This window comes from Penicillium crustosum, assembly GCF_028827405.1.
Source record: "Penicillium crustosum strain IBT 35664 chromosome Unknown utg000001l_segment0_segment0, whole genome shotgun sequence".
NCBI classification, from domain to species: domain Eukaryota; kingdom Fungi; phylum Ascomycota; class Eurotiomycetes; order Eurotiales; family Aspergillaceae; genus Penicillium; species Penicillium crustosum.
In genome coordinates, this window is record NW_026623122.1 from 8,337,225 (window position 1) to 8,364,884 (window position 27,660).

Genomic DNA, 27,660 nt, shown 5'->3' on the forward strand with positions numbered 1-27,660 from the left:
CTTATATATGGAGTACCTGTACAGCCCAAATGGAGCAAATCATAGAGTGAGGAGAACGGCGGAAGAGTCCGGAACAACAATAGTAAGCAGCCCATTTTTAATCCTTGTCTCTTCGTTCGTATGCTGTTGGACCGGTTTCCCCCCATTCAATGCATGATCATATGAAATACCACCGAATGTAATATTATCAAGCGCATCACTTCCTGGGCCAATCAGACGCTCGATCCGAGCGATTTTATGCTGTGCGGGCACGTGGAATTCGTATTTTCTGTGAGGACGATCTGACGTAGTCTGGTTGAAAGCCCGTAGATTCGTCACAACCAACTTCGATAGTTGATCTTCATTGTAGATGGCATACGCAGACTCGTTATCCTCCGACAGAGGAATATTGACAATTCGGGTGTTCTTGGATTTTCCGATGGCACTGGCAACCATTATCTGACCGTAGTACGGGGGTCTGGTGGTTGGGGGAACTCCTTTGTTCTCGATTGGCTGCCACGAGGCGTAACGGTAGTTCAACCCTTGGTGGAACTGCAGGCGCTTGATACCCTGTTTAATGTCAGTGATTTGTTGTGAATTGTATTGGAAAGATGGGTGGCTCATACATGTACTGCTGCCCAGAGGGAGAAGTCGACCAGCCACAGAGCGTCACCGAACACATTGGTCTCTCCATTCACACCCTGGTTCGCGATCGAATTTAGCTCGCCAAGGGTGTAAGGGAGATCAAGGTATGCAAGATTTTCGGCGCGCTTGATCTGCTCTGCAAGATTTTGCATGATATTTGTGTGGTTCATCAAAGTCCCTGTCATTGTCAGCATTACTCAGTTGGTTCGAAGCAGAGAGACGTACGCTGGAGATCCAACTGTGCAGGGGGCAGAGGGGGTTCGTTGACACCCATATAGCTGTTTCAAGGGTCAGCAAAGTAAAATGAGAACAAGAATACTAGTGGATATCTTACTTGTGGAAGCACAACTCTTTGGTCAGATCATCTTTATCGTATCCAAGATTGTACAAGTCCTCAGCAGTCCAGGTCGTCTCGTCAATGAAATCTAGTAGGACGAAGCTAGGCGCCATAAATCCCGGGAAAGAACCAGGACAGGCTTTCTGTACGGCAGATTTGACAATGGCCGACTTGAAGTTCCACTCTTCAACATAATCAAGGAGTGAGTAATTTGCAGCGCGATATTTCCCGGGGGCGAAGTTAAACTCGTTACCCAGCTCAAACAGATGTAGCTGGGGACCGATGGAAGTACAAGCTTTCGCGGCCGAGTCTTGGAGCTGTTGAATCGATGAGTTTTGGTTCATGTTCAACCCATGCAGGAACTTGATGTCTCCTAGGGTGTGGTACGATTCAAAAAAGGTCGGACCGTAGTTGATTTGGATCGGCTGATCATCAGTGGGATTCTGATAGAACAATTTCACATTCTCCTCCTGGTCAGGGATATATGTAGCATGATCCCTGTCGGTAGATTCTTGTCAGCACCTGCGATTAAATGTCTGTAGAATGCTCCGACATACTGTGAGGTTCCCCCGACTCTTACTTTCGGAGCAACGCCGGTCAGAGCTCTGAGATTGTGAAGTAGGTTATTCGAGAACTCATTTGGTTGTGACTTGTTGCCAGCATAGTCAGGGAAGTATGCAAATTCGATTGAAATCGATTGCAGATCATTGGGGACTGGGCTGCTATTCCTCGGAGAAGATGGGACAGCTATAGTATGGGAGCTGCATTTCCCAGAGGCTATGAATATAGCTGTGGATAGGAGCACCGGGAGACTGAAGAACATGGTAAATTCAAAACAGTGATGATTTGGTGTGGTTGTTTCGTTGATGCTCCGTTCATGGTATTTATATCCCTCCCTTCGAGTGGGGATTGAAAGTCGGCATTTGACAATTCAAAGATGCACCAACGGTAGCTTCAAGAAATAATTATTGCAGCTATTCTCGCTATACCCTGCGGTTAGGCGGATCGAGATGGCTATACCAATCTCGACTTTCTTCCTGCGTTCATCTCGTCTTCTGTCTTACCAAATAGAGCCTCATTCTTGGCCCTCTTGGCCCTCTTGGCTCCCTTGGCTTTTATGATACCACCGAAAATTCTCGGTATGGTGTGTGTTATTTGCAATAGCCGATATACCGATATGACGTCGCATTGGTGACAATGCCATCATACACAACCTTGCGCAGGAAGGCATGCGAAACTTACCCACCACAACCCCGGAATGCACCCCCACAAACTTTCGCCATTCTCTCCGCAATCGCAATAGGTTCTGCGGGGGGCCAGATGTACCTAGGTATATTTTGGTGGATCAGAGTCTTTCGGGTGTTGAGCTGCCGAGAGTAGAGCACGAGTATCAACTTGCAGCTGAGCTGCTCTAATAATTCTCTTATCCTTTCGAGGTTCGTGATTTGACACCTAAAAATATCAACAACTTGACCATCTACTGTTGGAAAAATAAGGGCCCACGAAAGCGGAACCCCTTCCCGAGGTTGGATATATATGCCGTGTCCGGCAGAGTTTAAATTCAAATGCCGAAAGCTTCATATGTCTTGTTGAAATTGACTTTGCGAGTCAGAGGTCTGTTTCTAATATGATGAAAAGGGGTGGCCACAAAGTGGAATAAATATGGAATAGTGCCATGATACTGGATAAAGATGATACTTGAAGTCTGGTGGCCTGTTTCAATGTCTAGTGATGAGTATATATTTGTCATGACTCGGTTAGCAGGAAGCTAGTCATAGGTATCGGAGAAAGCCCACCGAAATCCTAGCGATATGCACACGAAGAATTCAAGGAAGAAACTCCTAGTAGGAATATATGTATGTGCTTGGGCAAAGCTACCGACTGTATGAGCAGTAACCAGGGAAGAGCAACGGCTATCGGCATTGAACATCTCCTTCCTCGCCATCAATGTCGGAAGAAAACTCGCACCCAGACTTCTTCTAGATTGTCTACCCGAAAAATTGAGCCCACTTGATCAACTCGGACAAATCAAGTGCGTCGCCAGCCAAACGAGCCCAGAACTTGGACAATTAGCCACCGAATCGCAGGCGGAAATGTCAAAAGATTCTTACCATGTCACGGACTCGTTTCATTTTAGCGAGCACTCACAAGGGATCGAAGCGTTTGTACTGGTCAAAAACTACATTTCAAGATGGTAGGTACCATCCCAAGCGGTCTCGCTCATGTAGAGGCAATCCGCACATCAATTCAAGCGCAAAGGAACATGCGTGCTAAATTTCTGAAATGTGGAAAACAAGAGCCAGAACTCCATATGCTGGGAACTCGATATGCTTCGGTTCTTGACTGGTGTGGTCGGTGTGTATCGTAAACGCTTTCTTCGCAGTCGTACTATCCGGTGGATAGAAAGTGTGAAATGACCCGTATGTTGGAGAAATTCAGAATCTGGGCTTAGCTGATGGAGCTTTGTTTATGCCACTGGTTGCTGACGCGAATGGCACTGCGGTTACTACTTTGTTAACAGCGTTGAAAATCTAACTCCCAAAAGGATTGTTAGATTGGTAATCTATAGTGAGAACATTTATCATTCATTAGAGAATACAAGTAGTCGCAGAAGCAGGAGACTAATATACTGACCCAACAACAGCAGATGGGGTGGTTCAATCCTCGCAACAATGTCAGACGTTATGCCTGTAGCCGGGTCAGCCAACTGCCCACCTTCTGACGAAAACATGCTGTCGACGATATTTTGAAAAGTTTTCCCCACGCTCAAATACAGCCACTCATAAACAGTGCTCGACCAGTGATACTACTTCTTGCAATCTATGTTGGATGGTTATAGATGAGGGAATGCAGCTTGAACCAGATTCTGAAGGTGATGTGGGCATCGAGTAGTGCGTGTAATACGACACCATTTGCTAGGATCCACGTCTATGGGCATGTCAGCCTTGGGATTTCTGGAAGTGTGCTGGTTGTGGTGCTCCTGGGGGAGAGGAAGCTATCGACATTCTCTCTTCAGGACCAAGCATAGGTGATGTATAACCAGAATCATTCGGAGAATTTGACTGATGTCAACATAGAAGACTGCTTTGGTGATGGTCATTTAACGTGTGAAATATAACAGGTTCCATAACTCAGTTGGTTAATGTGGTGCTAATGACGCCAAAGTCAAGGGGCTTTTTTTTACATCCTGTTGCTAGGTCAATCCCCTGGGACGGGTGCCTATGATTGACAACGTCAAGCGAAACACAGACCGATAAGAAGGTATAGCATGTGAGGCAGAGATGCAGATGCCTCAATCTGGGGTATGGGAGATTATCACCCTTGGCACACACAGCCAGCAGACCTTGTTTTCTCCGCGATGCCTATGTTGTCGACCTATTGCTACTCCGGGAGCGACGGAAGCCTTCTCGTTCCTATTGCGCCAGCAAAAGGCTATTCAGCATAGCCTCTAGAAGCACGACTCCATTCTGTTAGATCCCCAGATGACCCTTCTTTGGTCCTCAGGCCCCGTGTTGTGTCACCTCACCCATAGTGCCAATCGCTTGACAAACCCCGCATTGTGTTTACCGTATGTTGCAGCGCAGCTTCCGGCGTGGCCACTCGTCACACGCTGGACCCGGGCGCTGGTGCCCGTGTGTTGCACCTAACGGCTTCGTTTCCATTTCGAAGTTGGATGGTATGTGGACCAGGATCATCCCTGGAGATAATGGTGGAATTGCCTCATTCCCGGGAAAGATGATAAAATGGGCACGCAAAGAGGAAGGAGGGAGGCAGACTCGAACATCAGCTTGGTTTGACTGCATGATATGTCACCCAAAGCCCATGTAGGCGGCTACGAAGAGGCATCGAGGTACTGCATGACTTGGGGAGGGGAGGGAATGAAGGAATGGGCGTAGAAACTGTTTGTCCAAGAGCCTGGCATCGATAAACCGAATGTCAGCATGAGTTAACCAATGTGTTTTTGAAGGATATTTGAGGATCAAACCTAATACCTTGATTTCAAGAAGTTCATTTTATTAGATGGATTCTGCTTGTTAACTAGTTATTGAAACCATAGAGTGGGATATGGGCACGAGACAAGCGCCGATGTCGCGGGGAGAGGGTACACCTCACCGAAACTATCAGCTTCTAACCATCTAGATATTTCATCTTATCAGCCCTTCAAAGCCACTAATATGCGTGATGCACGTTCTAGTCTCTAGTGTGGCTTAAGGGGTCTTTGCAAAAGCCTTCGGGTAGCTGTATCGATACCGACACACTAACGATAATCGTGTGATGCACTTAGCTGCATGGCTCAACGGTCCGGCCATTATGGGCATTATCTAGAACTTTTGCCCACAGAGTGAAATTCGTAATCTTCCTGCTATCTGAAGATATATGTTGTCTGTGTAGAACCAAAACGTATGTCAGAAAGAACGACGTTGAAAATTCCCAATGAAACGTCTCTACAACCAAAGGAAGCAACAATACGAAACCCCCCACGTATTCGTCCCTCTCCGCTCGGTGAAATCCCGAAAAAAGGTCTCCAGGGCTCTCCCAACAACATCTCTAGGTAGCCACCATATCGCACCTCACTCCCCACCCAAATATGCAGGGGCTAACCTATCAGTGTTTGAAGTAATTTCCCTTTTGCTTGGCATATTAGAATGCACGCAACACCCGAGCATGAATAGCCCACCAACGTGACGTTTCCGCTTACGCAGCTTCCTTCGTGCAAGATACGCGAATATGGGGCATAGGGTTCATGCGTGTTTGGGGGTCAAATGGGCGCGAAAAAATAAAGCAAAAGATCAAGGCAACTAAATGAATCTTACATGTAGTAGCAAAATCGAATCTCTCTGTAGGTTTTACTTCCGTCCTGTTGTACTCCGTACTCCGTACTGAAATCACTGTCATGCATGGACCATGTGCAAGTGCCCAAGGATGGATTGCGCCTTGTCTGAGCCACTTATCACCTAGTGAACCTAGATTAGAGTACGTTGTACACTCTCGTCAGCGCTCCATTTTTTTTATACACCCTCTCCACCTCCGAGAGCCACATCCGGCCGAACCCTTATTAGAAGGTGGCGCATGATAATGGAAGGTTGTTATTATGCCTCTTCCGCATGGCCCGACATCGCCAAGATTATTTTAGGAAGGTGGACTATTTGTGTTTACTGGTTACTAGTACACCGTAGTTCGTACAAGCGTCAAAGATTACAGCAATCCGCTAGACACCATTGGATACGCAAACCCTCCGGGCAAAGTGGGAACATAAACTTAGATAAATGGGGGAGAGGGGAATCGTTGAGCGATGACGGATACAACGCGAGTTCCGATGAATCGTTCCTACACATGCTGTACTCTGTACGGAGTACAGTTTGGTTGACTTGAGGTTAACTTGATTTTAAATTCTCCAAGAGGTTGGTAATATGGTTGTCATGCAAGGTTCTCGTCTTCGCAGGGGTATCTGACAAGAACAGCCATTTTACCGAGACCAGTTAATATTCGATATGGAGTAAAGAATGGATTCCTAGAAGCTAATAGTCATGATTGACTGTAGCCTAAACTGCGATATAGCTGGGGCTGTCATACGTGCGCTCAGGCCATTGCCAGGGAGTTGGAGAATTGTAGTTATCCCAGTAGGCAAATGACCCATAGCGAGTCCACAGTGGCATATGATAGCTCCCGAGGTCGGCCAAGGCTTTTTTACCTCCGCTTTGTCAGCAGGGGTCCACGAAAACCAAGGAACCTTGGAATAGGATGTTGAGCATATTATTCAGGTACTGAAATCTTATATAAATGAACATATCCATAATTATCCTAGGACAGTAATCGCCCCGAACCCTAGAAATAGATCAAAAGATCAATAGTGCGAAAAGGATCCGAACATGAGCCACAAGGGGACCTTAGTGTGGACGCGAAGTCTCCACGCTGGGAGATGGGAAACCATCTGCCGGATCGTCTCTATGGAGTTAAGCATAAATTCCGTGTCATATATCAGCATTAAGCCGTATATTTACGTACTGTATACGCCGTATACCTCGAAATCAGGCAGCAGTTTGACAGGACTGTGGCTGAATAATAGCATTCGATTTCTGATTCGAAGATGAGAGAAATAATGGTGGAACTGATTGTGGAGATCGAAATCTTTTCTTTTCTTTTTCTTTTTTCCCTTTTTAGTCGGACAATCGGAGATCGGGTGTAAAACCTCCGACCGGTGTCGGGACCATTTTTTGAGGTCAAAGGTCTACAATAAAATCAAGAAATAGTTCAATTAAAAATTAAAATATTACGCCTCTACTCCGTATACTTATTCCCTAAGGGTTAAAACACGTAAGCATATAAGAAAAGCCGCGTGGGCCAAAAAAGTGGCGGGTGTGCAGTACTCCGTAATAAATTAGGGTCTCCATGCCGCTAAGCAGGAACAGTGATTATAGCGAAGCCTTGCTACTGGTCAACATCTGACTAGTCTCATCGTAGTAAGCGTGCCACGAGGCCCTGCGTGCTAGTGGAAATAAGAAGTGCAAAGTAAAATTAAAAAAAGGGTCTTGTCCTTCTAGGAACGTAAACACAAAGCGACCAGTACTAGGTCCTGACGAATCAAGCTTGTGGCGTAAGCTCCAAGGGCGAGTAAGAGGACCGACTCAAACGCTAAATCCTTAGTCGAGACAAGCACGGAAGCGTATTTGCTGGAGCAGGGACTAGACAGCCCCGAGCTACCGTGGATATACGTCTACCGTAGAATATACGTAGGCTGCATACGTATGCCCCGTCAAAGATCGAGTATAGGCAAATCAACGCTCGGCTGGGAAAGCCCTAAACGGTCCGCGTCCTCAGCCCACGAAGTTTGTACTAGATCTTTCTTAGATTAGTTGCAGCAGATCGGAAGGTTGAAGCTTGGCTTGATCGTCGGTGCCGTGTGTCGTATTTGCGGGAGGTCTCTTGCGGGAGAGAAGGGGAAAAAATGAAAAAAAAAAACCGCAATGTTGGTTGGTGTATGACCGGATAGTGTACACTGTTTACTCACAATATAATCAAGGACGATCTCTGCTACTCGGTCTATAGATTCATGTATGGAGTACATAAACCACTGAAATAATTCTGCCTTGTACGTTACAGAGTACGTGTGCTACAACGTAGAGGGAAAGTCAGCCCTGGAGAGTCCCCGCGAATGGATTTTCGGAGCGGGGCGGATAGACGCGAATACGAATAGTTTTGCACGGGCCAATCCCTTCAACCCCTGGCCCTACGGAGTACCCATGTAAATCTTTCGGAATGTTGACGCAGAAAGTGGTAGATGATCTAGATTAGGTTAATTAGGTTATCTATGCTCGAAACGTGGAGGCAATTGCTTTTATAAACTCTGTACGGTGTACAACAACAGATGTCCATGAACATATTGTACGGTATCTACGCATTTTTGTTCGGGGAGAAAGATTATCCACGTAGCCTCGGAGAAAAGAAAAGAATTTCGGTGTAAAGTACTCTTTTAAGAAACCACCCCCCTCCTCCAAAAAAAAAGTCCGACAAGCAAGGGCGCCACGTTATAGTGAAAGGGAAATATATTTTTATCAAAGCATGGAAGCGTTAGATTTCCAGGGCCCATTTTTGTGTCTTATCTTTTTTATTTTTCTCTTCGTAGGGCGAGATCGCCCTGCAGTAATAAATAAAAAAAGACTGAAAACCAAAAAAAGACTAAAACAGAGCTATAATTCGTAAGAAGCTAAGAAATCAATCAGCCAACATCAACCAATCAGCATATGGATTCCCGAATTGAAGCCAACCTTATACCCGCTCTAGAATGTCCAAGCCGGAGGTGAGTTCCAAAACAGGCCAAGGTACTAACATCATCGCTTACGTATGTTCTTGGATTTCCCCAGGTAGAGGAGTCGTCCTGCACAGTACTCCATGGTGAACTGGGATAGGATTTCAATGGAGTATGAACACGTACATCGGGGATAATGTGGACAGGGCTAAAAGCTTGTCCATCCCTTGTCTTTTTTAGCAAATTCCTAAAATAAATGAAATATATTTAATCTATTAATCTATTAAATCTGTATTGGTAAATAAAATCCTGTAAACTTGCTCAGGGTCCAATGGTCTCATGATTATCCGTAGTTCTGCCGATATGGTGGATCTTTTGCTGTTTTCGCTTGGCCAAGCCGAAACCCTAGGCCGGATGACAACCCCAGTCGGAGTTAACCTTGGAACACTTCACAGACACCATATTATGTTTAGAAATGGGAATAATCCTTCAGAAGGATTTAAAAACAATTCAAACAAGGCGATCCGAGAAAGAAAGAAGAAAAAAAAAGTCATAGACCACTGGAGTCGCGGGCGGGCCGGAAGAAACGGAGAAGAAAACGGGTCTGCACAGGGTGGATTAGGGGTCTTGGTATTGTATTTGGTGTCTTATGTATATTTCTTTTTTTAATTTTTATTATCATTATTTATTTTATTCCGTTTCTTTTTTTTTTTATGGATTTCTCCACCGAACTAAATAGCGTGCTCGGTATGGAAGTGTATCCTCTGGGGGAGCCTCGACAGACCCTGGAGCTTGGCTTCTTTCGCTCTTTCTAGTATAATTAGTTAAATGGCCATGGTTGGCTACTCGTCACTTTTATTTTTTCCTTGTCTTTACTTCCGATCTATATTCCTATATTTGATTACCTCTGATATTTCATTTGTCAATCCATCATCCCGATATCTCACTCTCGCCATCTTATCTCGTATTTGGGTTCTCATTTCCACTTCGATCTCTATCACGGACACGCGCAGAGCGCATTTCGTTTCTACATATTTCCAGACGGCCTAGCACTTCTCTGGAAGAACTGTTACCTTGCGCGGTTAGACAACCGGCGTTGAACTTCGACTTTCTGCAACACCCCCAGGCCAGTTTGCAACTGCCGTTGAGGATTGTGCTCCCCACATCCAATTGCAAAATTAGAAAGGGAAAAAAAAAGGAAACCCCAAGGAGAAAAACCAGAAAAGAAGACGACCTGAGCCTCGGAACAAATTCCACTACGAAGGAAGCAGATTTGTCAGACCTCAACCTGCCCTCTCGCTGCCAAGTCATCGTATCTCCGGTATTTAACAACCTTCGAGATACTTCCTCGTCACTTCCCAAGGACACACGGAGCCCGACACAAGCTCGAGTCATCAGGCCTCTGCTCAGGTCTGCAGGCAAGTGCCGTTTTAGTGTCTAATGTTGTCGACGTGTTACACGACGCAGAGGACAAACATCTTTCGAGAGCCGCTGGTGCGTTTGTCGTGTTCCGGGGGCAAGAAATGAGCGAGATGTTCTTTCTCTTCTTCAAACTCCCCTTTCCCCCCTTGTCTCAGATCGGCGATCTGTCGAGTCTTACGAGTACCCAGATCCCGGCTGAGCCGGTTACCAGCAGTTTAAACTAACTTGCATTCTGCCTCTTAGTATAGTTTCCCAGCCCCGGTGACCGCACATCGGGGCCTTGAGGAGATGTCCAGCTGTAGGACGAGTATTGTGTCCATTCTGAATAACGATGATAACCCATCCTTTGCGGTCCGCTCCGCTCCCCGATTTACTCGGACTCACACATCCCCATCACACTATCCACATTCAGAGCAACTACCCCCACCCTCCAGCGACCCGCAGTACACCCGTCCCCCAGCTTCATCCGAATCTCCAGCAACATCACCACGAGGGACGAGGCATCACCCGGACGCGGTGACCGAAGCCGTCCAACCCGTCTCACCCGGGTCATCGGACGGCTCAGCTTACGACTACTTCACCAGTCAACGATCAGCTTATCACCCGTATGCCCGGCAGGATCCGCGACGGGAACCATATCAATTCCCATCTCGTGGGCCAGCAGCTCCTCGAACGCCACCTGAGACTCGTTCGAGTACATCCGAAACGGCCTCTTCTCAGACCGGGGCGACCCGGGGCACAGGTCGAAAGAACAAGTACCCATGCCCCTATGCCGCGAGCCATGGGTGTTCTTCAACGTTTACAACTTCGGGCCATGCCGCGCGTCACGGCAAGAAGCACACTGGCGAAAAGAGTGTTCACTGTCCAATCTGTAATAAAGCCTTTACGAGAAAAGACAATATGAAACAGCACATTCGGACTCACCGCACGCACTCGGACGAGATGCGCTCTACTTCGGAGCCAGAGACCGATGCTCGGTGGGCGATGGCTCGTCCCGGCTCGGCATACGCCTCGACTTCCCATCAGCGCAACATCAGTCAACCCATGGAGGCAGTTGTCCGGTCTCTCCCAGGGGCTGCCCCACCGGCGCCCTAAGGGAACGCAGTGTGATTTCCCTCACCGTCCACTCTATTCGCTGTTTATTATACTCTTTCCTTCTTCTGTTGGTCCCCCTGTGCCTGGCCACTGCTGTGCGGTGTGATTCGATTCTGTCAATTTAGTCTTTTTTTTTGGATGCCTATTGTGGGTTCTCAACATGTGTTTTTCTATCTTTTTGTTTATTTTTTTTTTTTTCATATCTCAGCGATCATTTGCATGACTACACGTTTCAAAATATCGAGACGTCTAGGCCTACCATACGTGTTACTATGTGTCTTTATTATTTCCCTGTTTTATATCCCTCATGTACCATGTGATTCTGTTATGTGTGATGGTTGAAATTTGTGGGAGATGTGTTCTAGGAGAGCCAAATACTGTCCAGCGTCCCTTCAGGGATTCCCATGAGAAATTATGTGCAACCAGTTCTGCACCCAACAACATCCAGAGCATCGTGTTGGTCGGATCGTAAGCCACTGGGAACCCCCGAAGGCGACCCGTGGAACCGTTGTTTACGTTCCATAAATCTTAATCCCCGATGTTTTTATAATTGGAATTTTGTATGTTGTATAGTTGTGTAGTTGTATATATCCTTTTAAATGAAAATAGAACTAAAACAGTCATAAATTATCTGATTGTCTGCATTTGTGTATATTATAGGGCTGGATCGTTCAAAGTTCCCTGACACTTAAGATGCAAGATGACGTCGGGGTAATATCTGATATCTGATACGCGACATCAGTCCAAATGCTCATTTGATGGGGTATATCCGCTTTTGAAACATTCCTTCACTCTCCTTCTATACGTCATTGGCGTAATCTTGATTTGCAAGTAGATATATATACTGTCTGAGAAATAATCAACCTGTCGCCTTGAACTTTGTACTTTTCTCCTATGCATTATGTTATTATTCTTTCCATGAACACAATCTACAACTCTCAGCCACTGCCAAGTCCCTCAGCCCCTACTTCACCCATCTGAATCCACATCGACGTCACGCCACCCCCAGCCCCTGCCCCGCCATACATCTCAGATCAACTTCTTTTTTTTCCATCCCACCATATTCTCCCAGTGAACGGTAGTAGCTCACAACATTCGACTTTTTATCTTTAAATTTGTCCCCCCTCACTTTCGCCTCAACCATGGCGTACTACGAGGACCGTCGTTATCGCGAGCCGCGCGACCGCTACACACGCCCAGCCAGTTATATCGATCCGTATGATGATCCTCGTGGCCGTTATCGCAGACACGAGCGAGACTCATATGTACCCCGCGCCAGCAACGACTCGATCGAGGAGGTACAGCGCGACTACCCACCAGGCTCAGATTATGCCTACGAGCGTTCGTATGCTTCTCGGCGACCGCGACGACCCGTCTACGAAAATGTGCGCCGTGCCTCCTCCGTCAGCGGTTACGATCCATATAACGATGCTACCTACCGAAGATCCGGTCCTCGTCGCTCCAGACACTACGAGGATAAACGTGAGTGATACAGAGCTGGTGTGGTCGAAAGTAATTCTAATATCTCTCAGGCTCCCGTCGCTCCAAATACGATTCCGATTCTTCTCCAAGTCGCTCTCCACCCCGCCACAGACGTCGCAAGTCCTTCAGCGACCAAACCCTAGGTGCACTAGGCCTCGGGGGTGCCGCTGCTTCAGCCAGCCGCGGAGACCGTGGTCGCGGCCGTTCCCAGTCCCGCCATCGCAATAGATCATATTCCAGGTCATCGTCAGATTCGCGCAGTCGCAGTCGCCATCGCGGCGGCAGTAAACGTGATGGAGGCAGCAAACGCGATAAGAGCGAGCAGCGCATCATACAGGCTGCTCGTGCCGCCTTGACAGCCGGCGCAGTTGAGGCTTTCAAACAGCGCAAAGAGCCCGGCGAATGGACCGGTCAAAAAGGAAAGCGCGTCCTCACTGCTGCTGTGACTGCTGGCGGCACTGATGGTCTTGTCGACAAAGACCCCAGCAAGCATGGGACACGTCATGTTGTCGAGTCCACACTTGCAGGTCTGGCTGCCAGTCACTTCATGGGTGGCGGTTCACGCTCAAGATCTCGTGGCCGAGACAGTGGTCGCTCATCAGGTGGTGGTAGCGGCCTCAAGAACCTCGCTGCCTCTGGAGCTATTGCTGCTGCCGGAAAGGAAATCTTCGATCGATACTCAAAATCTCGATCTAGCCCTCGCGGCCGCGACCATTCCCGTGACAGCGATGAGGAAGGGCGTGGCTCCCACAAACGCAGCAAGAGCGTTTCGGAGTATATCAGCAAGGGAATGGCCGCCTTGGGGCTTGGAGAACAAGAAGAAGACCGTCGCCGCGACAGCAGGGACGATCGCAAGGAGCATCATCGGGAATACCGCCGGGAGAATCGGGACGATCGAGAGAGACGTCATCACCGGGGACGTCGACACGACGACTATTCAGATTCAGATGCGGACAGTGATTATTACAACAGGGACTCGAGACGGGGCAAAAGCTCGAGAGATGTAGGTCGATACCGTTCATTGGACGGAACAAATCCACCCCCATATGCACCCACCCGCGCATCGCGCGGTGAATCTGGTGCCGGTTCTAAGGACCGCGGCTACGCGTCGACCTCCGAAAGTGATTCTGACCTAGGTTCCAGTTCTGATGAAAAGAAGAAACGCAAAAAGCTGAAGCGGGATATGCTGGTTACGGGAGGTTTAGCCAGTGTGGCAACCATCCATGCTGCGCACGGTGTCTACGGTAGCATGGAGAAGAGGAAAGAGCGAATGCAGCAGTTGAAAGAGGGAGAGATTACGCCTGAAGAAGCTCGCAAACGACGCATGAAAGCTAACACCAAGGACGCTGTGAGTATCGGTCTCGCTGCGCTCGGTATCAAGGGTGCCTACGGTGAATGGAAGGAGGTTATGGAGAAGAGAAAGGAGAATACCTCGTTCCAGGAGGAATGTGCTCAACGCGCTGCTAGGCGTGAGCGTCGTCGCGCTCGTAGCCAGGGTGCGCCTTCCCGCCATCGCTGGCCTGATGAGATTGAATATGCACAGTCGACAAACGAATCTCGGAACGATCATACTCCTGTTTATCGTGATGGGAATCCTTATGGGGCTCATGAGCCATCGCAGATCTCTTACTAGGGCTGCCTTGCTTTGCAGCCTTTACGACATTTACTCTTTTCATGACTTATGAGACCATGTTGTTTATTTGATTTTGATCCTTTTATTTTCTGCTTTCTGCTGCTTGACGAATCTCTTATGGGTATCACCGATCTTGCAATTTGCCTGGCTTTACAGCGTTCTATGGGCACGGGGGACACGAGAAACACGATGAAAATGGGTCGTTGAAGTTACTCCAACTCAACATGGGTGGTTTGCGTTCTTATTTTTCCAGACTTAGCATCTCCTGTACACGAACCAAGGATATGTGTATCAATGGCTTGAACTATATCATGTAGTGTATGAACTCGCACATATATCATGTAGATTGGCATGTGTGTCCAGCGTTGCCTAACGTCCCCGGCTCTTGGGGTGCGGTTGCTACCAATTCCAACTAAGCCCTAAACCAGGCCATCAGTTAGCCCTTTAGGAACTCCATGGCAATTGAATGGGCGGGAAATTAAGATGACCGGAATGCCTAGCAATGTGGATAAAACGAAGATCGATAATTGGGAGAGGAGGTGTTGTATAATCCATTGGATATCTGTGGGAACTCAGGATCAGGTTGTGAGATCTACTATATACAACCTCGCCCAAACACCTACAAAGTATATACCTGATAGTTCCTGCCTCAAGCAGTGAGATCAATATTTATAAAGGAAGTCGAGTGCTTCCTAAAATCCCAACTTCTCCCTTTTGTGCTTCCTTTCCCTTTCTTCCCACATATCATTCTTACCCCGTCTTGACCGGTCTCTACGTAGTATCCCGATGTCCGCCTCAGGACCTTTTAGTTCTACCTGACATGTGCATATGCAACGAAGCTCAATACCGGTAGCCTTTCATGTCAATCCACACGCTAAATATTAGACTACCCAGCGTGCGTGCGATTTGGCTTCTTGCTTCCACGCAGGATCTGGAGTTGAACATAGGGGAATCTTTATTCAAGGGAACATAGCACCGGACAAAAAGCCATCCTGGGGCACTTTCAGCCCGCCTAGAGAGGTTGAGGCTGCCCCGTGGACCTCCCTTTCTGATACTGTGTGCCGTGCGGTTTTCAAGTGCTCGGCCGAGAGCATATACCATATGTTTCGCATAACACAAGAGGGAGGAATTCGGAACGGCCAGCTCGGTTTTAATATAAACGTGGCCAACATCATAACAGGGATCTCCATTGCGACTGGTCAGGATGTCGCAGCGGTTGCTGAAGGGCCTTGGGCTCATCTGACTCTGGAGTATGACCATGAGTCTCGCCAGCTGAGATTGACTCTTTATTTCCCATATCTACCGGTTGGCACTGTTGGTGGAACCGCATATGAAACATAGCGAGAAGCCTTCCCAATTTTGGGATGTGCTGGTCCTGATATGAAATCGCGGTTGGCGGGTCTGATTGCTGTCTTTTCTCTTACGCTTGAAGTTAGCACTGCTGCAGCCGCCGCAAAAAACACCCTCAGAAAAAGCCATGGGCTGCTAGCACGTGGAAAGAAAGAAAATGAGAAGGCAAGTAAGATTTGAGGAAGGAGTTACCTACGTACTTGGCCAACACAGTTATCAGGAGAGTTATTTTGCTACCAAGATAGCTTTTATAGTAATTATCGCAGTATAATAACGCTATACACGCCATACATAAGGCAAATAGTATTTGCAAATTCTATGTCATCCCTAGTCCCCCCCGGGCCCGATGCTCTCCTTACCATAACCTCTCCTCTCCTCTCCACAGCCTCATAGGTTAGCTCCGTCGAACGGAAGAACCATATCTCTGACCTTAGACCTTTTTTTCCGACACTCGATATAGGCCAGAGAAGCATTGCGTCGCTGTTTTGTCTACGAGTCCATTTTCGAATACTGTATGAATTCCTTATCACTAGGCAGGAGCTCGAGTAGAAGATTATTCTTCGATATTGCGGCATTAGATGAGTGACAGGGGCTTTGCGGATAATGAGGTTTAGAAATGAGACTTGGCTCCGAAAATGAGAAGTTTGGCAGAATCATTAAGATTCAGGAGAAACAGTCAAGCTCCTTTCTTCTCCTTTCACGTCCTTGCCCTCAGTTCTCTTTGTTTGTTAGATCAAAAATTATCCATAGCAAACAAAGAACCCAGGCAGGAGACCCACTTCTGGCGAACAATTCTCAATCCGCTCAGCAGATAGTATCGGCTCTCATTGGCTACATGGCATCCTAGAGCCCCGTATCATTCTGTGCTGGGTCTACTCAACATAGCCAGTGTCTCGAAGATCCTATCTTATGTATCCTGTTTCATCTGTATTTTGAAATATAAGTTTTAGCCTTCATCATTCATAGCCACAAAGCACAGCGCGCTTTTAAACTACCGAACTCCAAATCAGTAACAACCGTTTTCTTAATCCAGCATACTCAGATGGCCCGGCGAGCCCTCAGGATACTCCATTTTCCCTTCAGAATCAACAATTCCTAAATAGAAAGGTTCAGGATCTTCTATATTCTCATAAATTCGATGCCGAGCAGTTTTCTCAGCGGTAGTGCTAAATGACGTAACAGGCCGCCTTGCGACTCCTCAAGTATATCGAGGAATAGCTTAATGTCGACTTCACTTAGTACGAGGATCCTCAATACTATTACTAACGCTTATTTGCGGGACCTGAATCCCAATATTCATTTACATGCGGTCAGATGTTGGGATTTTCATCTCTCTAGAAACTTTGCACGGTTGCATGAACGCGAGACTGCTGTTGGCAAACACTTGAAGCCGTCGTTTGAGTATTCGAGACGAGGGATAAATCTTCTCCTAGACTCGTAGTCTTTTCATCCAGGCTGAATTCTCAGAAATGTCTCTTGCATCATTCTGCCCGTCACGTTGGCTTTATCGATATTGGAGTATCGTACATCATATCTGCCCATGACGGCAACTGGTCTATCATGGTGCTTTTGACTGTGATCACATCTGGCCTGTCCGCTACCTGCTCCCTCATTCTGCTATACGTGTATAAATTTGGGAAGCTAGAGACTGAAACGGGAACACAATCAGGTATTTCGCAACTACGGACAACCTCTTAATGCCTAACAATTACCCATTCTTTATACGATGTTATTCTGGGGAACGGGTCAGAAAGGATGGACGGTGATTAGATTTGCCCAATGAATTTTGAATGTTTCCATCGCCCTGGATTTGAGAAATTGTACCGAATAAATTTCTCGCTAATGGTTTGTCAGTAAGATTTGGGAGAATCCTTATGAAAGTGGCGGTAAACCCAATTTCGCAAATGACTCTCCACTCCGTACTCTTTTGAATTATCTTTCAAGTCCCAAGGAGTAGGTAAATATAGATACAGTATGGGGCTCAGACATCTGGATACCCGGGCTTCACATATGTTCTTATTTGTGCCATAATAGAAAGTCAACGGATCTTCAGGTAGCGGCAGGTATGGACGAAATAGCTAAGCCCAAGAAAGGCGATCTACGTGATTCAAATTACGAGGTCGAAACAACCGAGTGGAAGTTAAATTCGTCTGCATGGACTACATGGAATACCGAGCATATTGTAATGGGCGGTCGAGGTTCTTCATGGAAATTTTCAATGTCCAACTTGATTTTCTCATATCCCATCTCGTTCATGATCCTTTTAATTATCAAACTAATGAATCCGACAGTTAGCTATATATCTTTCGCTCAAGAGAAATTGAGCTGCTCAGTAACGGGGAATAGGAGGCCAAGAGAATAAGGAAGTGAAGAATGGAAGTCTGCTTACTAGTTCGTCGCTCCAGTTGAGCTCCGTCATCAACAAGAAGCCTCGCCATCGCCTCATGGTCATTGGATGAGGCTCGTTGAAGTGGTGTCCGTCCTTCTTTGTCGCTAGTGTTGACATTAGCTCCTTTTTCGATAAGAAGCCTCGCCACCGCCTCGTGGCCTTTTGATAAGGCTCGATGAAGTGGTGTCCGTCCTTCTTTGTCGCTAGTGTTGACATTAGCTCCTTTTTCGATAAGAAGCCTCGCTACCACCTCGTAGCCATTTGACGAGACATGTGAAAGTGGTGTCCGTCCGTCTTTGTCGCTAGCGTTGACATTGGCTCCGTTGTCGATGAGAAGTCTCACCACCGCCTCGTGGTCGTTTAATGAGGCAAATGAAAGTGATCCCCGTCCATATTCATCGCTAGCGTTGACATTAGCTCCTTCTTTGATAAGAAACCTCGTTACCGCCTCGCGGCCTTTTGATGAAGCCCAATGAAGTGGTGTCCATCCCCTGTTATCGCTAGTGTTGATATCAGCTCCTTTGTCAATAAGAAGCCTTGTCACCACCTCGTGGCCATTTGATGAAGATTTGTCGGGGGGTTGAGCAAAACCAGCATCGCCTCATAGCCATTTTTTAATGCCCCTTGAAGTGGTGTCAGGCCTTCTTTGTCGCTAGCGTTGACATCAGCTTCTTTTTCGATGAGAAGCCTCGCCACCGCCTCGTGGCCTTTTGATGAGGCTCGATGAAGTGGTGTCCGTCCTTCTTTGTCGCTAGCGTTAACATTAGCTTCTTCTTCGATGAGAAGCCTCGCCACCGCCTCGTGGCCATTTGATGAGGCTCGCTGAAGTGGTGTCCGTCCTTCTTTGTCGCTAGCGTTAACATTAGCTTCTTCTTCGATGAGAAGCCTCGCCACCGCCTCGTGGCCATTTGATGAGGCTCGCTGAAGTGGTGTCCGTCCTTCTTTGTCGCTAGCGTTAACATTGACTCCTTTTTTGATAAGAAGCCTCGCTACCGCCTCGTGGCCGTTCTCAGAGGTATATGAAAGTGGTGTCCGTCCTTCTTTATCGCTAGCGTTGACATTGGCTCCGTTGTCGATGAGAAGTCTCACCACCGCCTCGTGGCCGTTTGATGAGGTAAATGAAAGTGATCCCCGTCCATATTCATCGCTAGCGTTGACATTAGCTCCTTTTTTGATAAGAAGCCTCGCCACCGCCTCGTGACCATTTGATGAGGCTCGCTGAAGTGGTGTCCATCCGTTTTTGTCGCCAGCGTTGATATTAGCTTCTTCTTCGATGAGAAGCCTCGCCACCGCCTCGTGACCATTTGATGAGGCTCGCTGAAGTGGTGTCCATCCGTTTTTGTCGCCAGCGTTGATATTAGCTCCTTTTTTGATAAGAAGCCTCGCTACCGCCTCGTGGCCGTTCTCAGAGGTATATGAAAGTGGTGTCCGTCCTTCTTTATCGCTAGCGTTGACATTAGCTTCTTCTTCGATGAGAAGTCTCGCCACCGCCTCGTGGCCATTTGATGAGGCTCGCTGAAGTGGTGTCCATCCGTTTTTGTCGCCAGCGTTGACATTGGCTCCGTTGTCGATGAGAAGTCTCACCACCGCCTCGTGGCCATTCTCGGAGGCACGTGAAATTGGTGTTCGCCCCCCTCTATCCATCTCATCTCCACTCGGTCTCGATTGCAAGAGTAGTTCGACAATACGTGCTCGCCCACCCTGGGAAGCCCAAGATAGGGGTGTTCGATCTTCGTATTCTTTCAAATCTTTCCTGTGGTTGAGGCCCTCTGTAATGTCAATGCCATCTGAAAATCTCGAGGATGTGTTTAAAAGAGCAGCGACAGCGTCTCTGTGCCCATTAGCCAACGCGGCAAACAGTGGGAACTTATATCTCTCCCCCAAAATATGAATTTCAGAATCCGCTTTGAGCCTTGCCCGGATTAGCTCCGGGTATCCCTTATCTGCTAGAATATAAAATAGACTCGCACTCATAGTATACTTCCGATTGTTGAACTTTTCGAAAACATTGTTGGTATTGATCCAGTTAGAGATGGGAAAAGAGGCCAGAAATGCCTCTTGAGGAATAGCTTTTGCCGCTGCGTTGGCATGGTAGAGGGTGTTTTCACTGGCATACTTCAAGAAGGGATAATCGTTTGATATTTCCTTCCGGTCGTTAGAGTTAGACTCTGAAAGCAGCTTGCTAACAGATGTACAGATCAAAATATGATTTGCATAGAGGCTGCAGCATTGTTTGAGTTTCTCGTGGCCTATGCTCTCGTAGTCAAAACCAAACTCAGGCCACAATTCATACAGGCCCTTATCCTTGATAAGGAAGTCTCGGACAGATTCATGGATAAATTGAACTCTAGGCTGGTTTGATCTTGTGATCTCGGCAAGTCCTTTTGAGGAGCTGATAACATATCTGCTAACCGTGTCATCGCCAGCACCAGTACCTAGGACGGTGACATCCGGAATTCGACTGTCGACCAAACTCTTCAGACACAAACCAGACCAGAGGGCATAATAGAACTCCTGCGGTCGTAAAGGGTCCTTTGCGTATAGAATCCAGAGAACACAGAGCAGGAGAGCTTCTGTATTTTCATTATCACGTCTTAAGATATCTTTGAATAGCTTGCTAAGATCACTGGGTATTTCCGCGAGTCTTATTCTAAGAGCCATTCCACCATGTCGGTACTCTTTGTTCAGAATATCAACCACTAAGACGACCCACATAAAAACGCCAGCAGCTTTACTAATGAGTTGTGGTTGCAGCTCTTCGACAAGCTTGGGTTCTTTGATTCGGAGGCGACTTGTGACGTAGGTTGCCAAGTCTTCCGCATGGCCTGGTTGATCCTCTAGTGTAAGTCGGAGGCCCCGATGAATGAAGATGTAGGGATAGTGTCGACTTGAAAAACAGGCTCGAAATGGGACCCCTTTTGCCGTAGATCTTTCGGCTAGCTCTTCAAAGTACTGGACCATGTCCACAACTTGTTGTTCATCACACTCGTCGAGAGCATCGACAAAGCAGGTAAACGAGCGTTGACCAAGGGCGCAAACCGCATTAGCGAATAGATCCTTAAGAATATTCAAGGAAGGGGGACCATTTTGAGTTTTGGGAACTAGCTCAGAATCGTCTAAAACAACCTGAAGGTCGGGGTACCCTTCAAGTAGTTGAAGCAGTAATGATCGATACATCCCTGATATCGATTTTTCCAAGCCACTTCCTCGAGCATTGAAGAAAAAGGAAGCAGTAATCGTATGCTTGTGACGGCCTTTGCCCTTCATGCTTGAGTACGCAAATTTCATGATTGTCGATTTACCTGCTCCGGGCTTACCACTGATCCACAAAAAGCCGTGATGATGCGACAAACTTGCGGGATCAAGCCATGTCTTGTAATAAGGATGGCTGAGAAACCAGCGACACGTTTTTTTCTGTTCTTGTTGGATAGTCGTTTTTCGGGAATCCATTTGCTCAAACTTGAGAGAATTTAACAAGCGCTGCCGGTGTTCATGAGATAAATATTGATCTAAAGGTATAGTGTGAGCAGCGGTGACTTAAGGATGTTCCTAAGGCTGGAATGCATTCTTACAAGAATCGGTCGTGGAGACAATGCTTGTATGCGATCCAGTCACAGGTAACACCTCAAGCAATTCCCTTGCGTATGCGGCTGCGGTTGCTGCTGCATATCTCTGCCATTCTTTACTTTTGTGGGAGTCTGCATAGTCGCAGATTCCCCGAATTGGAAGACACGGGAGGATATCCATCAGACCAGCGCTTTCCATCTCAAAACATATGACATCTAGCTGTCGCGCAATGTTGTCTCGTGTTGTGCCGTCCCTCATGACTTGGTTTCCCGAGGCGATTGCGCCATAATGGATCCTAACTTCGGCCAGCATCCGTCTGCTTCGTGGGACTAGCTTTGAGTGGTCGCATTTGTCACAGCTACCGGTTAGAGATTCATGATCATACGTCGCATGGAACAGACGATCCGGAGAGATCGGGCGGGAGTACGAGGGTTGTCCTTCTAACTTTTGTTGTAAGATAGATATGACTCGGCTAGGACTTAATTCATGCTTCGAGCGGAGACAAGACACAGCTGTACCGAGCAATTGATGGGGAATTCTCGGAATCGCCGTTCGTTGGAGCTGTCCATCTCTAAGAACTTTCCCAAGATCACATTGCATCACCCTTGTTCCGACGACAATATCACCCAAGCGTACATCAGCCTTGCTTGGCACACCGCCGCCAATTCCAACCATCAAACATGCACGAATCGCTGGGAACGTCCGCTTCATGTTCATCATGACGATCGCTGCGTTGTTTGTTCCATACTGCCCATCTGGTAAACACGCAATGACAACATTATGCCGATAGATGTCTCCTAGTACGTAGGTGTTCCTATCGTCCGCATGGGTAGGCAAGATTTCATGAGATTCATCCAGCATTGCCTGAGCCGCTGCCATTTCTATGTACAACGCGCAAATCCAAGCGATGGTGTAACGATCGTGTCGTGAGGCTGGCAAACCGTCATTGTGGGAGGTCTTTGGTCGCTTGGATAGGTGGCATTGTGTCGTGGTTGTATCATGGTTATTACCGATTTGTGTTCCATTATTGAACTCATAATATGACGTTGATGCCATAGTGATGGTTGCCTGGTTTGTCAGTGGCTTGTGGCGGAGGGAGTTTCCTGATTCTGAGCTGGAAGGGGCACCCAGGTTCACTATCAGGTGACTTATGGTACATGAAGCCTCCACTCGGCCCGTCCCTTTTGCCCCCCTTGTCCAATTGCCACTCCCTATCCCTGGAAATGATTGGGCCGCCCCACGGACGCCGGGAAGAGGAAAATCCCAATATACGTTGATGATTTCTACCTGCGTTTCCGATAACATTACACTAGCTTTATAAGCAGTACGTGGCTAATTTCTCCCTTGTACCTTCGTTTGGCTGACTTGGCTGCATACTGTATCGCATTCTTGCCCACACCTGATCCTAGCCCTGCTCAACTATAACAGTGACGTATCCAAGCGCAAAAGTCATACATACGGGTCTAGAACGGTTAGCGAACAAATTATCATGGCGTTTTTTATTACGAGGCCTATAACAAAATACAGACATAGGCAGTATACCAGGGAGCTAATATTACTAACTTTTAGCCTAGTAGTTATATGACTAAAAAGCTGAAGATAGATTACTTGATTTTCATTAACACTAAGTACATTCAGAAGCCTAAACGGCGAACTTCACAAATTATGTTCGTTATCCAATGACCCGGCTGTTGTCCTATTAACCGTCGATTATGTTGAATGCTTTGACCTGAGTTTCGACAATGTTGAATTGTCATCATCAGAAGATGATTCAGTGCTTATCGTTGCAGACGCATTTGTTCCAATCCCAATTGTTACACTTAGGATCCTTCTGACAGGGCTTGTCGTTGCAGATGCACTTGTTCCAGTCCCAGTCCTTGCACTTGGGATCCTTCTGACAGGGCTTGTCGTTGCAGATGCACTTGTTCCAGTCCCAGTCCTTGCACTTGGGATCCTTCTGGCAGGGCTTGTCGTTGCAGATGCACTTGTTCCAGTCCCAGTCCTTACACTTGGGATCCTTCTGACAGGGCTTGTCGTTGCAGATGCACTTGTTCCAGTCCCAGTCCTTGCACTTGGGATCCTTCTGACAGGGCTTGTCGTTGCAGATGCACTTGTTCCAGTCCCAGTCCTTGCACTTGGGATCCTTCTGGCAGGGCTTGTCGTTGCAGACGCACTTGTTCCAGTCCCAGTCCTTGCACTTGGGATCCTTCTGACAGGGCTTGTCGTTGCAGATGCACTTGTTCCAGTCCCAGTCCTTGCACTTGGGATCCTTCTGGCAGGGCTTGTCGTTGCAGACGCACTTGTTCCAGTCCCAGTCCTTGCACTTGGGATCCTTCTGACAGGGCTTGTCGTTGCAGACACATTTTTTCCAATCCCAGTCCTTACACTTGGGATCCTTCTGGCAGGGCTTGTCGTTGCAGATGCACTTGTTCCAATCCCAGTCCTTGCACTTCCAATCCTTTCGATCACAATGCTTATCTTTGCAAATGCACTTGTTCCAATCCCAATCCTTACACTTGGGATCCCTGTGGCAGGGCTTGTCGTTGCAGACGCATTTTTGCCAATCCCAGTTGTTGCACTTGGGATCCTTGTGGCACACCTGCTTGTCGTTGCAAACGCACTTGTTCCAGTCCCAGTCCTTGCACTTCCAATCTTTTCGATCACAATGCTTATCTTTGCAAATGCACTTGTTCCAATCCCAATCCTTACACTTCCAATCCTTTCTATCACAATGCTTGTCGTTGCAAACGCACTTCTTCCAGTCCCAGTCCTTGCACTTCGGATCCCTGTGGCAGGGCTTGTCATTGCAGACACATTTTTTCCAATCCCAGTCCTTACACTTGGGATCCTTCTGGCAGGGCTTGTCGTTGCAGACACATTTTTCCAATCCCAGTTGTTGCACTTGGGATCCTTGTGGCACACCTGCTTGTCGTTGCAAACGCACTTGTTCCAATCCCAGTTCTTGCAATTCCAATCCTTTCGATTGCAATGGGAAGTCCGAACTGTATAGGTTAGTGACTGTTGTGTTTTTAACAGCGTGACACATGCCTTCGAGGGAATTTGGGTCGGCCGGTGCGGCGAAGACACTGGTCACCGACAGAAACAGGAGAAACGCGCTTGCAACGAAGCCTTGAATCTTCATTATAGAGAGACTGGTGGCTGGCAGCCAAGTTCAACCAAGTTATCCCTAAAATGATCCTAGAGAGATAGAATATAGCGCAGTGCTAAGAGATTTTCGATTGACAATGAGTTGTAATCTGGAATCGGAATTTGCTGAAGATGCAAGACAATTTTATACCCAAATTAATCATTTCGAAAGTTTATCCTTCGTATCCCAAAATAAACAAAGCTGTACACTTCGTGTGAAGAATCAATGTTCAAGGAAGAGTTCATTCTAGACCTTAAGTGGCGTGGCTCCTCGTCCACAAATTATCTGTACAGTATCATGGGCCCGAAAGCCACCACCTGGAAATCATGATGTAAAGCGGTTCAACCGGCTATGCGAACCTATCTGGAGATATACACTCCTTTCTTCCTACCACCAATAGACTAGTGCATGTTACCGAGCGAGGGATCGCTCCATTGAGAACAATACTTCTTAAAATCTATACCTTAGCTTCTTTGTGGTTCATAGATCTAGATAAGTCAATGGGATGGATCTCACATCATAATCTCGAAGACCTTCTGTTGGCCGCCATCCGAGATACAAGGTTCTCTTCTCATTCCAGTTGAAATGCGGCCATTAAAATTTAGGGCCCGGTGGGCCAAAGTGAATTTAGGAAGATCTAGGGCTAGATAGTGAGCAATGGTGGTCCCGTGGATGGCAGTGAGACACCTAGAACTTTGGGGCGATGCCAAGAGCGCGGCCGATGCCAAGCCTACACGGAACAGTTCCACTCTGGGGGAATCCTTGTCACGCCCGAACTAGATCACTTCGTATTCAGAACATTCGGGGCCTAGCACGTCTATACTTTGTGGTATACTTTGTGGAAACTTATTTTTAAATCTATGAATATTTTAGGCGAGCTAATGCCTCGGAAAACACTGTCATCTGCAAACCCTTGAAAGACATACGGTGATCTGAAAACAAGTTACGCAAGATAATGATTAGTTACTAACGCTGTAATGCCTTATGATACTGGTCTATGTCAATGCAAGTTGATATGTTTGTTGCATGGGTGTTCTCCACGAAGTTCTGAGTTCAAACAAGCTCCTTCTAGATATTAGATATTAACATACAATATGGAGGCGCCTCTTGTTTCTATGTTTTGTTTTTGTCTTGGAGCCGAAAATTTGTTAAAGCAAGTGGACTAGTATTGAGATCTCCTGGCTATGAGAGGTTCATGCTCCCTTTGGAACATGGTAGAGCTGAAACTGCCCAAAGCTCATTATGTAAAAAACAATATTGATGCATGGAACGTAACAATTCACCAGAGACCGACATTCAAAACAGATCGGCATTCAAACAGATCAGTCGGGGTCTAGTAAAAGAAACAAGGTTTAGAAAGCCCGCGTTGACATCTGGGGTTTGTCTGGACCTCTCTCATGCAGAGTCATGCAGGGTCCAGCAACAGCTTATGTGACGTCACGCTTCGGGCCCAACCATGGTTGAGGCTTTCTCTCTTTATTCTCTTTATTTTCTTTATTTAGATACTTACATATGTATTTTCTTTTGTATTTTTATTTTTTCCCCCGGACTTTGTCGCATTGGCTCAACAGTCTCGATCTAGCTAAATTGCCTGTTCGGTGGCATTTGCTGCCCAGATTGATGAAGGATGAATGGAAAGTAAAGCTTAAAACACCTATAATAACCTGCTATAAATGTGTAACTCAATATATCAAGGTTCGTATAGGCATAGATTGACTTTCAAGAAATCGATACAGCGTGCATGCATGTATGTCCAGACATAAGCAATTGATAATAACATGATCATGAAAAAACTCTGGAGGCAACATGAGAATATTTCCCGGCGTCAAGGAAGTGAAAGATACATTCTCACAATACGGGTACAGATCTAAACGAACGGGTCCATCATCAAATCAGCTCTGATTCTCTGATTCTACTTGAGATGCATTATCGTTGAACGTGAACTAAAAATGCTATTTTGGGCCAGCTTAGTTCTTTATTCCTCCTCGGCCTCGCTGTTGAGCTAAATTGATAGAGGACGTCGCTTCCTGTTCAACATAATGAATTGCTTTGGAACTATTTACTGCCGTTTAGTATTCTTGGGCCTGGACAAGCAATTTTTCCGAAGAAAAAAAGTCTCCACGGTTTGCATGTGTGGTGTGGTAATGAAGTCGCGTGTTTCCCATGTCGTGTCTATTTTGACTTTCCGCAACCCAGTTTTGTCCAACACATTTATTTAATTTTATAAGCGCATCGCTATCACTGGCTTAAATAAATTGGTCTGGTCTTAAGATCAAGTCCAGGCACTTTGAGGCCGTTAGTTTGGCGTTGTTTAGCCCTTCAAAATAGCTGTCTTGGCTGGTAAACAGGCGTTAACTTGGCTCCTCTGAGTTCGACCACGGTTCGTTATCCTAGACATCGGTAATTTTGCCTGCTTGCGAGCCACATCGGATTAGGTGCTAAAATTAGCAGATAAAGCTCCCTAGATTGATGGAGATGTCACTATTATATCATCTGATACTGAGTGGCGAGTCCGGTATCCTGTAGCTATCCATGGAATCCTTGGTGTCAATTTCTAGTTTGATTAGATATTTTGCCAATAGAAAGTCCCAACTTAACAAATACCCCACAGAAGAAATAATGGGCCGAAAGTATGGCAAATACTTATGGATGTGTACGAAGACCTAAAGCGCTCACAGGTCAAACCTCTTTTTGGAGTGGTGGGGGGAGGGGGATGTGTCAGCGCATTAAGAACCGGCATACCGAGGATTTATTAATTCTATATGTTTCATAATAAGTTCATAATCAAAATGCATATGTAGATTAGGGTTTACCTATAAGCTTTCTTGTCACCGGATATTAGCTGAGGTCTTGGCAAGTATTCTAC

At 46.8% G+C, this 27,660-nt stretch overlaps 7 protein-coding genes across 7 annotated transcripts; 3 read left to right on the forward strand and 4 right to left on the reverse strand.

The window, feature by feature from the left end:
- Positions 1-39: 39 nt before the first annotated feature.
- Positions 40-1,784, reverse strand: N7487_003081 (glycosyl hydrolase family 79 C-terminal domain-containing protein; the record flags this gene model as incomplete). Its single annotated transcript, XM_056870828.1, has 5 exons — positions 40-549; positions 606-802; positions 850-902; positions 959-1,459; positions 1,519-1,784. The coding sequence occupies 5 exons, from the start codon at positions 1,782-1,784 to the stop codon at positions 40-42; spliced, it is 1,527 nt and encodes a 508-aa protein (XP_056735612.1).
- An 8,634-nt stretch (positions 1,785-10,418) lies between these two features.
- Positions 10,419-11,225, forward strand: N7487_003082 (C2H2-type zinc finger protein; the record flags this gene model as incomplete). Its single annotated transcript, XM_056870829.1, has 1 exon — positions 10,419-11,225. The coding sequence occupies one exon, from the start codon at positions 10,419-10,421 to the stop codon at positions 11,223-11,225; it is 807 nt and encodes a 268-aa protein (XP_056735613.1).
- A 1,142-nt stretch (positions 11,226-12,367) lies between these two features.
- On the forward strand, positions 12,368-14,340 carry N7487_003083 (uncharacterized protein; the record flags this gene model as incomplete). The annotated part of the gene is made up of 2 exons (XM_056870830.1): positions 12,368-12,707; positions 12,758-14,340. 2 exons carry the CDS (start codon positions 12,368-12,370, stop codon positions 14,338-14,340), a joined length of 1,923 nt encoding a protein of 640 aa, XP_056735614.1.
- Positions 14,341-15,441: 1,101 nt separating this feature from the next.
- On the forward strand, positions 15,442-15,681 carry N7487_003084 (uncharacterized protein; the record flags this gene model as incomplete). Its single annotated transcript, XM_056870831.1, has 1 exon — positions 15,442-15,681. One exon carries the CDS (start codon positions 15,442-15,444, stop codon positions 15,679-15,681), a length of 240 nt encoding a protein of 79 aa, XP_056735615.1.
- A 2,300-nt stretch (positions 15,682-17,981) lies between these two features.
- N7487_003085 (Pfs, NACHT and Ankyrin domain protein) lies at positions 17,982-21,367 on the reverse strand (the record flags this gene model as incomplete). The annotated part of the gene is made up of 2 exons (XM_056870832.1): positions 17,982-18,570; positions 18,627-21,367. 2 exons carry the CDS (start codon positions 21,365-21,367, stop codon positions 17,982-17,984), a joined length of 3,330 nt encoding a protein of 1,109 aa, XP_056735616.1.
- Positions 21,368-21,628: 261 nt separating this feature from the next.
- Positions 21,629-22,702, reverse strand: N7487_003086 (uncharacterized protein; the record flags this gene model as incomplete). The annotated part of the gene is made up of 1 exon (XM_056870833.1): positions 21,629-22,702. The coding sequence occupies one exon, from the start codon at positions 22,700-22,702 to the stop codon at positions 21,629-21,631; it is 1,074 nt and encodes a 357-aa protein (XP_056735617.1).
- Positions 22,703-23,417: 715 nt separating this feature from the next.
- Positions 23,418-24,788, reverse strand: N7487_003087 (uncharacterized protein; the record flags this gene model as incomplete). Its single annotated transcript, XM_056870834.1, has 1 exon — positions 23,418-24,788. One exon carries the CDS (start codon positions 24,786-24,788, stop codon positions 23,418-23,420), a length of 1,371 nt encoding a protein of 456 aa, XP_056735618.1.
- Between the last annotated feature and the right edge of the window lie 2,872 nt (positions 24,789-27,660).